This window comes from Nicrophorus vespilloides, unplaced genomic scaffold (assembly GCF_001412225.1).
Source record: "Nicrophorus vespilloides isolate i.1.1-1 unplaced genomic scaffold, Nicve_v1.0, whole genome shotgun sequence".
NCBI classification, from domain to species: Eukaryota; Metazoa; Arthropoda; class Insecta; order Coleoptera; family Silphidae; genus Nicrophorus; species Nicrophorus vespilloides.
In genome coordinates this window covers 111,567-126,039 of record NW_017099815.1, presented here as the reverse complement: position 1 = coordinate 126,039, position 14,473 = coordinate 111,567, and the positions used below count along the sequence as shown (strand labels likewise).

Sequence of the window (14,473 nt, the reverse complement as noted above, 5' to 3'; positions counted from 1 at the left end):
ATATTTACTCAAAAACATTTTGCATATTTTATTTTTCCAATTTCCTTCACATCTTCACGTTTTATTTAATTACTCGATAACCACGCATACCAATTACATTATTACAAGTTTTTGGTATTCTCTAGAATAACTCAAAATATCAAATTAAGAATTTACTTCTTAAGTAATAAAATTTACTTCAACTGATATTAAGTTGAATAATTTTGATTATGAAATATTATTTAAAAGGAATTTTACTAATTTCTGATCCAAAGCAGTAATTAGTTAATATTTCTAGCGATTAATGTATAAAATTAAACATTTTTTAAAAGAACGTTAATTTAGAATTTGGAAAATTGTTTATTTGTTATATTAATTCCCTGTTAAATTTATTTGTCCTGCACCGCGATTAACATATAAATTTATACATGTTCTTCAACTATTATTAGTTTAAATCATTTAGAATTTGAGACATTTTATATTGAAAAAAAAAACATGGGATACAATTTTAAACTTAATTATAAGAAAAGTGTGTATTTTTATAATAATTCAATAATTCGATGTGATTTTCGATGAAAATTATTGATACTTATATAACTATTTTGTGTGTGTGTGTAGTTATTGAAGTCGCGCGTTATGCAACACAAACTGCTCGTCGCGGTCGATGGGAATGTGAAAATTGTTCGTGCATTTGCAGAGGTGGGAAACAGGTAGAATGAGCTGGAGTTAGTTGCGTTTGAAGGCCGGAGTGAAATGGAAGTAGAGTCAGAAGTAAAGCACCTGAGGCTATGAGACAAGGCATTCCGGTGATTGGAGAACAATCATGAGGATAATGTTGGTGGAGTCGCTGTGGCAATAGTTCTAATGGAACTTTTATTAGAAGCGCAGCAGCAGCATCCAAAATCCGAGGAGCGCACAAGATCTAGGAGGATCCAGTCAGCAGTTTGTTGCTCCTCTTCCTCTATCCTACCTGTTGCACTGTTTACCATTCACGATTTTTGGAGCAGAGCAGAGCGAACATCGATTGTCGAACAAAAGACTTTTATCACTGTTCCAGTTATCCGGTTTCTTTGTTGGTGCTTTACACGTTAGTTTGATAGAATATTATGGTGCTTTTTAGTTAAATCAAATGTAAGTAAACCTCAATTATTTATTTATCTAATCAATTTAATTAACTTTCAAATCTAATTAACACCATAATTAACTACTTAAAGTAAACTCACAATATTTCATAACAAATAATCATTATAATTAATTGCAATTTTTAATTCTGTTTACAAATGTAAACATTGTTATTAAAAATTTAATAAATTATAAAAAAAAATCAGTGAATTTTTCTGAATGAAAATCTGTCCAATCATTTTTTTTTGGATATATGAAAAATAATTGGTTTAATAACAGTATCAATTGTTTATTTAAATAAAAATATTCGCGTGTGCTTTGAAAACGCGAATACCGTTGACACACTTCCATTTTCGTGCAATGAATTTCCTTAATCAACTTATCCGAACGCAATGCGATAATAAAATAAACAATTGTATTTTATAACGTGGTTATATAAATTTTTTATCGTATTATTTTGCGTTTTCGAGTAATTTGATTTTAAAGTTGATTATAAAAAAAAACAATGTTTTGTGTACAATAATTGTATATAAATCTTGTTGTTTTCTATCGTTTTGTTTAATATGATCAATGGTTTACAGTTTGTGTTATAAATTTGATATATTTGTTGAATTTTTTTTATTGTTCTATTGTTTAAATAAATAATAATTAGCGTTTTATATGAACGATTGTTAAGGAAATGTGGCAAATAAATTAGAAAACAATGGTCTAATATTCATTAAAGTCAGATAGGTTAAGATATTTCATGTAATTTAACAATTTATTAAATAATTATACTGACTTATACATTAAGATGTATTATGTAATAAATTTATAATAAGCAGAATGATGTTCTTTTAACAATTTCTCATTCTACATACATTCGATAAATTACAAGCTGTCAGTTTGACATTTCTTAATAACATTTTTTTTAATATTTCAAAATATTGTTGTCATTTATTTTAGATTCATGATAATTGATTTTATTAAAACAAAAACGTAAGAACGTTCATCAAAGTTTAATCTTTATTTTTTTGACACTTCTTAAGTGACATTTTATATGAAAATTTTAATATTTCAAAATATTGTTTATTTTTATTATAATTAAATAAATTCAAAAAAATGTGAAATATATAATTATTTTTTCATTGATTTTATATATTTTTGACAGTTGTTCATAAAAATTTGATCTTTGTGTTTATTTTTTTATTATATACAATTTTTTTGCACTTCTTAAGTGATATTTTGTATGAAGCTTTTAATATTTCAAAAATATTGCTTATTTAATTTGTTTTTTCTATTCAAACAAAAATGTGAAATATATAACTATTTTTTAATTGATTTTATATATTTTTGACAGTTGTCAGATTGACATTTCTTAAGTCACATTGTGCACATAATTTGTTTGAATCTTTCAAAATATTTCATTTTTCATAATCTGTATTCCAATTTAAAAAACGCATGATTTATGCTTGATTTTATATGAAATAATGACACCTGTTAACAAAATCGCAAACGAAAGTTCATAAAAAGTTATATATTTTTGAATGATTTTATATTATATTTGTTGACACTTGACATTTTTCATTTGAATTTTTCAAATATTTGTATTTAGCATTAAATTTTGTAAAAATTGTACAAATTTCACAATTTTTTTGATTGAAATTGTTTAAAATTTTCTATTTGCTATTCTTACTTCTATTATGTTTAACCAACCTTGTCAATGATATATGACGAGGACGGACATTTGATTGCTTTATGGTATACAATTTTCATCATTCATCCAAGACGTGAACATATTAAGTGTATCCGGGTATCTGTGTGTGTGTCTCTCGATTACCAACTGTGCCTTACCATTAACTACATTCAAAACCATTAACTACAATTTCTACTTATGCACATTATGTCGCAACAATAAAAACTAATGATTATTTCTCAATAATTATATACTTTGACAGCTTTAGATTTTGACAACTGACTGATTGTCACTTTGACAGATTGTCACATTCAATTAATACATGATAAAATAGAGTACTAATAGTAATGTACAGAGATTAAATCCAATGACGTTTATAAAAGAACAATTAAAATTTCTATATGTATTTGATTATCTGTTGTGGCACATTATGTCATAACAGCAAAAACTAATGATAATTTATTAATAATTATATAACTTTTGACAGTTGACAGATTGTCACATTAAAATATTTCAATGAATACATGATAAAATAGTGTACTAATAGTAATGTACAGACGTTTAAGAAAATTCATGGAATTCAATAAGTCTTTGAACATCTGTTGTGGCAATAATAAAAAGAATGAGGTACAAATTACGTAATAAATCTAACAGAACAAGTAAGTTTTGTTTATGAGTTTCACTGCTGTTACAAGTATATATTTCCTGTTTAATTCACTATAATAATATTTATATATTTCTAGTTAATAAATATATTATCTATTGCTTACTTTTATCAAAATTGAAGTAAAAAGTAATTAAAAATGTATCAAATCGTAGTAGTTTTAAAGCCTGAAAATATTATTCTCCATAAGAAGAACATGAAAAACAACTTTGTTTTCATGATTCTTCTTTGATCCTCCGCTGTTGTCCATGACTCAGAGAGTCGTTCGTTAGCACCGGCCACGAACACCTTTCTAAATATTTCTCTGCTTCGTTCTTCCTTGGTCTTTCGTTCTTATCCAGGAAACATGTCTTCATTGCACCTCCTGCTGCACCTATTTCTTCATTCTCCATTGTCTATTCTATTGCAAATAAATCCCGATAGACTAATGTGTGTACAGAACACATTAATATCTTTCAATATTATCTTCACTTTCCTCCATAGCCATAAATTCACTTTATTTGTTTACGAGAATAACAAAAATAAGTATTACTGTGATCTTTTTTTCTGACTCATTCGTTTTATATAAAATTGTGTTGTTATTTAACCTAACCTAACCTCTAACCCGATCATAGCTAATCTACCTTTTAATACTACCCAGTCATAAACCAGGGCTCGGCAATGTTTACATCACGTTGCCAACCCCTAAACTATAATACATAACCAAACTTAACCTAACCTATAAAAGATAACCAGACATAATTTAACCTATAAAATATAGACTTAATAAAAAACTAAAATATTGGATTTTTTTAACTAATTAATTTACATGAAAAATAATTAATTAAGATTTTTTTTTTATAAATGAATTACAAATTCTCATAATTTTTATTTACAGTAAAGTACACTTATACAATCTTTACGTAATTATTGAAAAACTGTTGTTTATAAATGCGCAGTTGGTGAGCTGCGAATAAACGTTTTCCATCCTTCTTTTTCTCTATATATTTTTCTGTATTCTTTTTTTCTATCTCTTCGCAAAGTGTGTAAGTAAGTGAAATGTCATTGGATCGTAACTGTTGTTCGATTTGTAATGCATTTGTTTACATTCTCCGATTGTAACAGTAAATCGTGTTATTTCTTTTTTTATATTCAATTATGGATATATCGTTTAGTCCATTATTAAAGCATTTCATAACTGTTGGACTGCAGCCGCCGCCGCTACAAAAGCGGCGCATTTGCATTTCTGGTTACGCAATCGCATTCCCTGTACGTTAGCAGCGTGTTCCAATGAAAACATTAAAGAAAAAAACGAGTCAGGTTTACGTCGGAGGAATGCGATTGCCTTACTTCTGCTCCTTCGGAATAGGGACACACTCATATACTCGAGACTGTTCGATATTCAACCTATTTCACGCTTTCGCTATTCAATTAATTAATATCTAGATATCATAATCTCACGTTGCGGTTATAATAAAGTAGTGTAATTATATTGAGCGTTCATATAACGTACTTAATACGAGTGTACGTTAATCGAACCGTGAATGCACATGCATTGATGATTATTTTTTGATACACATTTGTCTCTTCATTAATATATACATACTCATATAAACTTACTCAAGTTTGCACTTACGTACAATGTTCACACTAACATGAATTCCCATACACACGTATTGATGTTTTTTTTGGTATATATGTGTATCTTCGTTAATTTAATCCTAATTGATATACATTTGTTTCTTCATTCATATAACATACTCAATTTTCATATACATTCACATCTACGTACACAATGTTCATATCAATGGGAATTCCCATATTCATACATTGATGATTATTGTTAGTACATATTAGTTTCTTTATTCATATAAACGTACTTAATTTTCAAATACATTCACACCTACGTACACAATCAATGAGAATTCCCATACTCAAACATTGATGATTATTGTTAGTACATATTAGTTTCTTCATTCATATAAACGTACTCAATTTTCATATATATTCACACCTGCGTACACCATCAATGAGAATTCCCATACTTATACATTGATGATTATTTTTAGTACATATTACTTTTTTTCATTCATATAAACGTACTCGATTTTCATATATATTCACACTTGCGTACAATGTTCACACTAACATGAATTTCCATACAAATTGATGATTTTTTTGGTACATATGTATATCTTCGTTAATTTAATTATAATTGCTACACATTTGTTTCTTCATTCATACAAACCTACTCAATTTTCACATATATATTCACACCTACGTACACTTCATATCAAAGAGAATTGCTATACTCATACGTTGATGATAATTTTTAGTACATATTAGTTTCTTCATTCATATAAACGTACTCGATTTTCATATATATTCACATCTACGTACAATGTTCACACTAACATGAATTCCTATTGATGATTTTTTTGGTACATATGTGTATCTTTGTTAATTTAATCCTAATTGATACACATTGGTTCTTCATTCATATAAACGTACTCAATTTTTATATATATTCACACCAACGTACACAATTTTCAACATGAATTCTTATACATATGTATTGATGATTTTTTGGTACATATGTGTATCTTCTTCAATTTAATCCTAATTGATACACATTACTTTCTTCATTCATATACCTACTCAATTTTCATATACATTTACACCTACGTACTTCTTCATTCATATATAAGTAATTGATTTGCATATATATTCACACAAACGTACACAATATTCACAACAACGTGAATCTCTATACATATGCTTTGATGAGTTTTTTGTACACTTTTGTTTCTTCATTCATATAAACATGCTTGATTTTCATATATATTCACACCAACGTACTTAATGTTTACATATGCATTTATGATTTATTGTGTTTAAATTAATGAAAAAACAAATGTCTCTTCATTCATATAAACGTACATGATTTTGAAAGAAACGTAGTAGTTTTTGAAATGAAACATATTATAAAATAATAATAATTGAAACTTGAACACTAACAAAATCCTATTATTATTTTTCATTTCATTTACACAAACAATAATTAAGGAAGAACATCTAATTACCATTGGATGCTCGAGGTTATTGACTGTATAATATTCAACTGTAGTTAACATAATTTAGGCTTCAATGAAGATGAATAAAGAACAAAATAAATATCTTATAACAAAGAAATAATTGAGTTTATTAGTGAATGAAAAAATAATAATTAATAGAAATAAGAAAAAAATATTTGAAATTGTAAAAATTAGTTTAAGAAAAAAACAATGAAATTAAGAATAATTATAAAAAATTGCTTCTTTTAATAAAAATTTGTTCTAATTACAGATAGAAACAGTATACTGAAGTTTACAAAACTTCTGACATAAATAACATGAATAGGTTTTAACGATGTTAAGTGAATACAAAAACAAACTTAATTAATTGTACAAAGAACAAAACAAAACATTTAAACTCAATAAGGATGTATTTAATTATCCAAAGTTAAAATTATAATATAATTTCTTCCTATAATCATATGATAATCAAATAAATCTTTAGTGTTGTTATGCATCATGTGTCCTTTGTATTATTATGCTTTGAAACCATCCTCGAATTTGGCGTGATCGTCGTAAAGTAATTCTAATGACCGTCTGTTGCGTAACGTCGATGTTAATGTGTTGTTTTTTTTCTACATTTGATGAGTTGCGTAAGAGCGAACGCACAGCGTTTCGTTCGTAACGAGCGTAGTCGAAAGTTTCGTGTACGTACGTTAATTTTCGCAAACTCCTGGCTTCAATTTGAACTTTGTTTTTCTATTGCTACAACTAAAATAAAAGTACAGTTTGTTACTTTCATAGAGAATGGTTATATAATAAAAAAAATAAAATTATGAGTATTGACATTATTCAAATAGTTTAAATTATTAAAAAATTTGCGAATAAAAAGATAAATGAAATATTATTTAATTATTGGATTTATTAATGTCAAATTAATTATTAATAATGATTATCAAATATTTTGGGTTATTGTAGGTTATGGATTTTTGGGGTTTCAACAGCCCCAGTGGCCTAATGGATAAGGCATCGGCCTCCTAAGCCGGGGATTGTGGGTTCGAGTCCCATCTGGGGTACACAACAAGTATTTTTATATATAATAACTAAGAAATTATATAACACAAAATAACATTTCATTGAAAATAATTTGAAGTTACTTAATTTGTTTAAGAATGTATAAATATTAACTTACTTGTAACACAAACTTTCACATTTTAAAAGACTTTTACATTAATTATGCAACTTTAATAACAGATTAACACGTTGACGATGGCATGACCCACCGGTCGGTCATAAATTATGAATAATAGTTTTGTCGCTATGAACGCCACTGACTTTGACTAAGTATAACCTTAAATATCTTACGTCAATTACAAAGCTTAAACGTCAATAGGTTGTAAAAGCAAATATTGAGACTTTTACATTAATTATGCAACTTTAATAACAGATTAACACGTTGACGATAGCATGACCCACCGGTGGGTCATAAATTATGAATAATAGTTTTGTTGCTATGAACGCCACTGATTTTGACAGAGTATAACCTTAAATATCTTACGTCAATTACAAAGCTTAAACGTCAATACGCTGTAAAAGCAAATACTGAGACCTTTACATTAATTATGTAACTTTAATAACAGATTAACACGTTGACGATGGCATGACCCACCGGTGGGTCATAAATTATGAATAATAGTTTTGTTGCTATGAACGCTACTGATTTTGACTGAGTAACCATAAATATCTTACGTCAATTACAAATCTTAAACGTCAATACATTTCTTATACATATTCTTTAATAATTTTTAAAGCAATTTAGAACAATACGAGATATTGTGATATAATTTATGAATACTTTACAAAATCTGTTTAAAAATTATTCAAAAATGTAAAAGAAAAGTTTAAGTTTGTAATTGACGTAACATATTTGACTTTTCACTCAGTCCATAGGCGTCCACGACATTTTTTCTCGCAACAGGCAAACCGATTTGCGCCGTCCTTAACGTGTTAAGTAACAAAGAAACTATAACTCTTTTACAACAAAGCTTATAAAGAAAATCTGTTTCTTTTTATTAAAATATAATATTGAGAACAGTGATACCAACTGTATTTTGAAACATGTTCAACTAAAAACTTCCTGAAAATGGCGGGAATTTTTAAATTTTCATTTTTTATACGCCCCAGTGGGCTAATGGATAAGGCATCGGCCTCCTAAGCCGGGGATTGTGGGTTCGAGTCCCATCTGGGGTACATCTTCTTTTAGTATACATTTAACAATAGCAAATAATTCAATAGTAACTTATGAAAAATTGAGAATAATACGAAAATCGTTATATTTCATAATTAACGTAACACTGTATTATATTTTTTTGCAATTAAATGTAACTTTTTTGCTTGTTTATTAAATAGTAATACTTAAATATGAGAAAATGAGAATTTCAAGGTTAATAATTATGTAATTATTATAGATCAAATTTTTTTTTTGACGTGTCAAAACAGAAACCACAAATTTTGTTTCAATAAAACAAAAGCGTATTTCAAGCTACTATAATTCAATGAAAGCTTTTATTTCAATGACAACTGAAAATCAATAATATTTTCAAGTTTTTAGGCGATAAAATTTGAAAAAAAAAACTATAACATAATCTAATTTTAGTTACATTTATCATTTAAGATGGAGCCACAATCGGATAGGATAATAATTATTAGATATTTAATTTAGAATTTCAAATATTATAGTATAATTGGATATTTTGATTTTTGTCTTTATATTAAATTTTTGTTATGTTTAATAATACATTAATCAAAGTGAATGTAACAAATATTAATGAATTTAATTACAGCCAACATAAATAACTTTGGCATTTCATCAAAAATAAAACGAACAGCCGTACAGACTTCTTGTAAGAGGCCTTCTCGCTTGACGGCATTTTGAACTTTCACCCTAGATATTTATGTATTTAGTAATTCATATGTAAATATCATATATGTGAAACAGGTTGTAACCAGCAAATTACATGCAAATACAAATTAGTCATTAATCTAAACTAAATATATTAATATAGAATAGGATAAATCAAAGTATTTAGCCGTTACATAACATATAAATTAAATATGAATAATATTTGCTTATGTAATAAGGGAATAATCAGCTTATTGCCTTTGTAAGATAGATTTATGTAATAATGAATTATATCAAATAAAAGTTGTAAAGAAAGTAATGCTGAATGTGCAAATTTATGTGTTTTTATTGAACGTGTTCGAATTGCGTATTTCCGATTTGATTTATTGTTTCACGGTTGAAGGGAAACTAATTTAAAAAGTGAATCCAACGGAACGTTTCCTCCACTGAGGATTCTTCCGTTCGTTACGTAAATCTCCACCGAAATATGAATTTACATGTTCACGCACAATAACAAGAAAAAAATACAACTAGAAAATCAAGTGAAACCTTTTCTTGTAGTAGTAGTAGAAACAAGAATTAATGAGGTGGAGTGGAGAAATTTCTCGAAATGACTTAATCTCATCCGATTATTCATTGTTTCGCCCTGGGAATGTCTTAATTATGTAACAAAACAATTCGAAGTGAGTGACCTAGTTCGTTTGTTGCAGAGAGATGGCGTCGCCAGTTCCTATAACGGAGATCGAGGCTCTTCACAGGAAGGTGCTTCTCGACAGTTTGACCAGTTACCAGACCTCCAACGTCTTCACCGACGTGACTTTAATCGTAGATGGCAACAGTTTTAAAGCGCACAAGTTGATCTTGGCTTCGTGCAGTTATTACTTCCAATCGATGTTCATGGATGAAATGCTGGAGGCTAAGGAGAATGTAGCTCACATCCAGGGTATCTCAGCTAGTGGTCTTTCCATACTGCTGAACTACATGTACACCTCGAAGCTTGAAATAACCGATCTCAACGTACAAGATATTCTTGCCACAGCTGTATACACTCAAGTCTATCCAGTCGTTCAAGCATGCAAGCAATACTTGAAGCTCAGTTTGGATGTGGAAAACTGCACGGATATCGCAACCATCGCGGATAACTACTGCTTGAATGACCTGAAGATGGACGTCTTCAATTTCGTTAGTTCTTCCTTCATCGAAGTGGCCAAGACCAAGGACTTTCATAGACTGAGCCCCGAGCAAATCCAGTACGTCGTTTCAAGAGATGTGCCTATAAATGTAACAGAACTTAAATTCCTCCAATACATACTGCTCTGGTTTTTCAAGGGCAACCACAATGAGTGAGTTTCAGTCTATAGTTTAGAAAATCAATTAATTAATATTATTGCAGGATTAAAAGTAAATTATCTCACGCTGAAAACATATTGAAGCACATTAGGTTTTTTGAGATAATCCCGTCGCGGCTCAAAGGAATGTTGGACGTCCTCTTCGTGGAGCGCAACAAGCTGAACGATCCTCTCTACGAAATCATAATGAGGATATCTCATCAACCCGAGAACAGTTTGAGGGTGCCTCTCTTAAAGAACAGTTTCAGCACCAGAGGAATGCAGTTGGCTTTAGTTAAAGTCGGTGGTTTCGGTATGAACGGCCTCACCAACGATATCAATTATAGTTTCATCGATGAGAGACATTGGCGGCATCTGACTGTGATACCTCACGTGGAGCAGTGCAATTACGGGACGGCCGTCCTCAACAACGAGCTATACGTGATCGGAGGTTGCTTCAATCAATCGCTGCAGGAGGTGATTCATCCATTTGGATTTAAGTTCAACCCTTACACGAAGAGTTGGCAGAAGATTCGGTCCATGATGTTGGAGAGGTGTCGCTTCACCTTGAACGTACTGAACAATAAGCTTTACGCAGTCGCCGGGGCTACGGAAAGCGGAAACGGTTTCGATCTTGAGGCTACGAAAACCGCAGAATGCTATGATTTGAATAGAGGTGCTTGGAGCTGCATTGAAAGTCTTCCTGAGTGCAGGCAACAGCACGCTGCTGTTTCCTACTCGCACATGGGGAAAAATATGCTGTTCGTTTCTGGTGGTCTGCACAAGGATCGGGTCATAGCTTCGATGTTCGTTTATACCGAAGAGAAGAACAGTTGGAGTTCTTGCGCTCCGCTGTTGACGCCGAGAGCTGATCACTTCATGGTTTGCTACAATTACAAGCTTTACGTCTGCAGCGGTTGGAGGGAGGATCCGAATGCTCCGCAACTCAGGATACAGGTGGCCACGATCGATGCTTATGACCTGATCACGAACACCTGGAGCTTCGTCACGAACGTGCCTACACCTAGGTACCATACGGGCGTTGTTGCTCACGATTCGAAGATCTACTTTATCGGAGGTTTTCATAATGATGCCATGTTTCATAAAGACACCGCGGCCATCGAATGCTACGACATCCTCACGGACACCTGGACCAAAGGGGACAAGCATTCCCAAGACTTCTGGGAACACAACTGCGTCATGCTCTACGTACCCAAGCAGCACTCAGATTCAAAGACATGACAATACTTAAACGTAATTTATATCTATGCCTTCCATTTTTTATTATTATTTATAATTTATACTTTTAATATATAAAACTCGATGACAATTATTGTTTCCATTATTTCACCTACAATTTTGAACAATCAAACTTTCAATCATAATGTCAAAAGCTTCATCATATTTGACGTATAGAGAGGTTGGTTGTCATTAACTATTATTTACTTACAGCCATACTTTTAACATCCTATAAATCTCAGATATTTATTGAAGTTAACCCAGAAATTCTCTTGCATTAAGTATAAACATATTTAGTAAGAAAACTTTGAACTACTAAAGAACTTAAATTATTTAAAGTAATTAGGCAACTCACACAACGTATACTTGCAATAAACGTCAGTAATTAGGAACAAATAGTGTGATGAGACATTGATAAAATCAGTTGGATTGGAAAAGAAAGATAAAGCATGAAGACAAAGAATAATCATCAATTATTAAGAAAAAAGTAACAAATTCTATAATTTTAATATTATATATTTTATATTAATTGTTGAGTTAAATGTTGTTGGTACTTATTGGATTTTGAAAACTGAAATTTGTAAACGAAGTGTGCGAGCCTGATGATGACATTCGATTTGACACAAAACCCGAGTATCATCTGAGCTTTCCACATTAACCAGTTGAAATTTTCGTTAACTAAGATGATTGAAATCCTACGTATTCAACTTTGTTTAGTGCTGTGAACATGTGAGCAGGAAATTGAAACGAGATCAATTAAAAGCAAGTTAAGAAGTATCAAAAATAACAATAAAATATAAGTCAAGGAAAACGCTGAAAGTAATGGACATATTGGAATTAAAAGGTGTAAATTCTCGGATGAAGGAGAGCAGCAGCAGCGTTCAGTGCGTAAATCCAGTGTTGAGGCCGAAGAAGCGGAGGCCTCCGAAGGAGTCTTTCTGCGAGTTCGATATAATCGAGAACTTCAATAAGCAACATCGGAGACGAAAGAAGCGTCACGCTTTGGAAACGGCGGAGCTTTGCATGAGGATCAAGGACGTTGCGGAAAGGAACGAAAGGATAAGTCAGATTTATAGCGCAAGACAGAGTTCGCAGGAGACGCTCAACAGTGCGGATGCTAAGCTGAAGAAGGAGGAAGCGAACAAACGTAGTCACAGGAGTCGCATGTTGACCATGTCCAGGACGGATCATAGTAAATCGCCGGAATCGCAAAGACCTGTAGTTCTCACTTCGAAGATATGCCAAAATTGCTCAGGGCAGATCGAAGACAAAATCTTAAGCGAAATATCCACTCCCACGAATTCCACAAAGAAGCACAGTAAGAGGAAATCAAGGAAACTGACGAAAAACGATGATCTTCAGGATGAGGTTAAAAACGCACAAGAATCTCTGAAGCATTTGATCACAGTTTACGAAAATCTTAATAATACAGGATTACCCAGACAGAAGATTACTAGGAGCTCAGAACGACGAGATTCCAGTAAGAGAAGTGATGGTCATAGATCGGAATCGAAAAATAGAGAAGACGTTGCGAAAATATATAATCCTAAGATCATTGAGAAAGCGCACGAGAAACAACGCCGTGATGTTTCGAGTTTAGAAAAGAAGTTGAGGATCGAACAGTGGCAAGAGAATGTTAATTCGGCGAGAAGTCGGAGCCAAAGCAAAGAACCTGAGCTTACACCTAAAAAGAAAGAGAATAAAGTGACTGATAGGAATCACCACAAGCGAGAGAAGAATCACGATTTGGTACATAGAAAAACGCAAACTAAGAGGATTCCAAGTGAAGAAAGGCATGGATCTAAGGAAAGATCCATTGATCCTTCGATTCAAGTTACCGAAGAAAGCGAAACAGTTAAGCAAGAACCAGTTAAACAGGAATCAGTTAAAGATAGCATTGTTGATAAACCACTTAAGCCATGTTTATCTATAAAGCAAGTGAAAGAAGTCAAGTTTTGCGATCGTTCCGCTGGTGACGATTGCGAAGAGGATTTTTCAAAATTTTGTGAGGCCGAAGTTGAGGATGAAAGCGTGAAGGAGGTTCATCTGCGCGTAGAAAACTTCGATGATCATCTTATAGATGAAAACGACTTTAATCATAGAAATTTTAAAGTTGACGTAAAAGATACTTATCATGGAAAACGCGAGATTCGTTTGCTGGATGAGACGTCATCTCTGAAAGAACCCAGGCGTGTTTATGTTAAAGAGGAGGGAAATAATATTATTAACTTTTTAGGAGCATTCCGGCCCAGAAGCAGATCACCTAAGAAAGTCAACAATTTTAGAAATCCAGTTACCAATTATCAAGAGATTAGTCTAAATTTAATGGCTACAAATAAACTGGATGCTGCACCAATAAGAGCTATAGAAGAGCAGGAATGTATGAAGCTCAGCAGAAAGGAGCTAAGTTTTTCGAACTTAAACCTATCACCAATTAATTTGCATTACATGATGCACTCTCCAAATGAAGCGTTTGCCGAAGAAACTGAAGTTAAGACGCCTTTGCCTGTGTTAAAGGAAGAGGCAAAGAAG

General features: G+C 31.3%; 1 protein-coding gene and 2 non-coding genes across 3 annotated transcripts; all 3 read left to right on the top strand.

Annotated features, from left to right (window-relative positions):
- The first annotated feature begins 688 nt into the window (after positions 1 to 688).
- On the top strand, positions 689 to 12,019 carry LOC108565684 (kelch-like protein 12). Its single transcript, XM_017925259.1, has 3 exons — positions 689 to 1,110; positions 10,085 to 10,717; positions 10,768 to 12,019. The coding sequence occupies exons 2-3, from the start codon at positions 10,089 to 10,091 to the stop codon at positions 11,942 to 11,944; spliced, it is 1,806 nt and encodes a 601-aa protein (XP_017780748.1). The 5' UTR covers positions 689 to 1,110; positions 10,085 to 10,088; the 3' UTR covers positions 11,945 to 12,019.
- On the top strand, positions 7,476 to 7,548 carry Trnar-ccu. The gene has a single exon. It is a non-coding gene; the product is annotated as a tRNA-Arg (tRNA).
- Trnar-ccu lies at positions 8,650 to 8,722 on the top strand. The gene has a single exon. It is a non-coding gene; the product is annotated as a tRNA-Arg (tRNA).
- Positions 12,020 to 14,473: the final 2,454 nt, after the last annotated feature.

What these genes read in the sequence shown, in the direction of transcription:
- LOC108565684 (XM_017925259.1), top strand. Translation starts at nt 10,089, where the DNA reads ATGGCGTCGCCAGTTCCTATAACGGAGATCGAGGCTCTTCACAGGAAG. An exon ending in TTCAAGGGCAACCACAATGA is followed by an intron (nt 10,718 to 10,767) that starts GTGAGTTTCAGT and finishes ATATTATTGCAG; the next exon opens with GATTAAAAGTAAATTATCTC.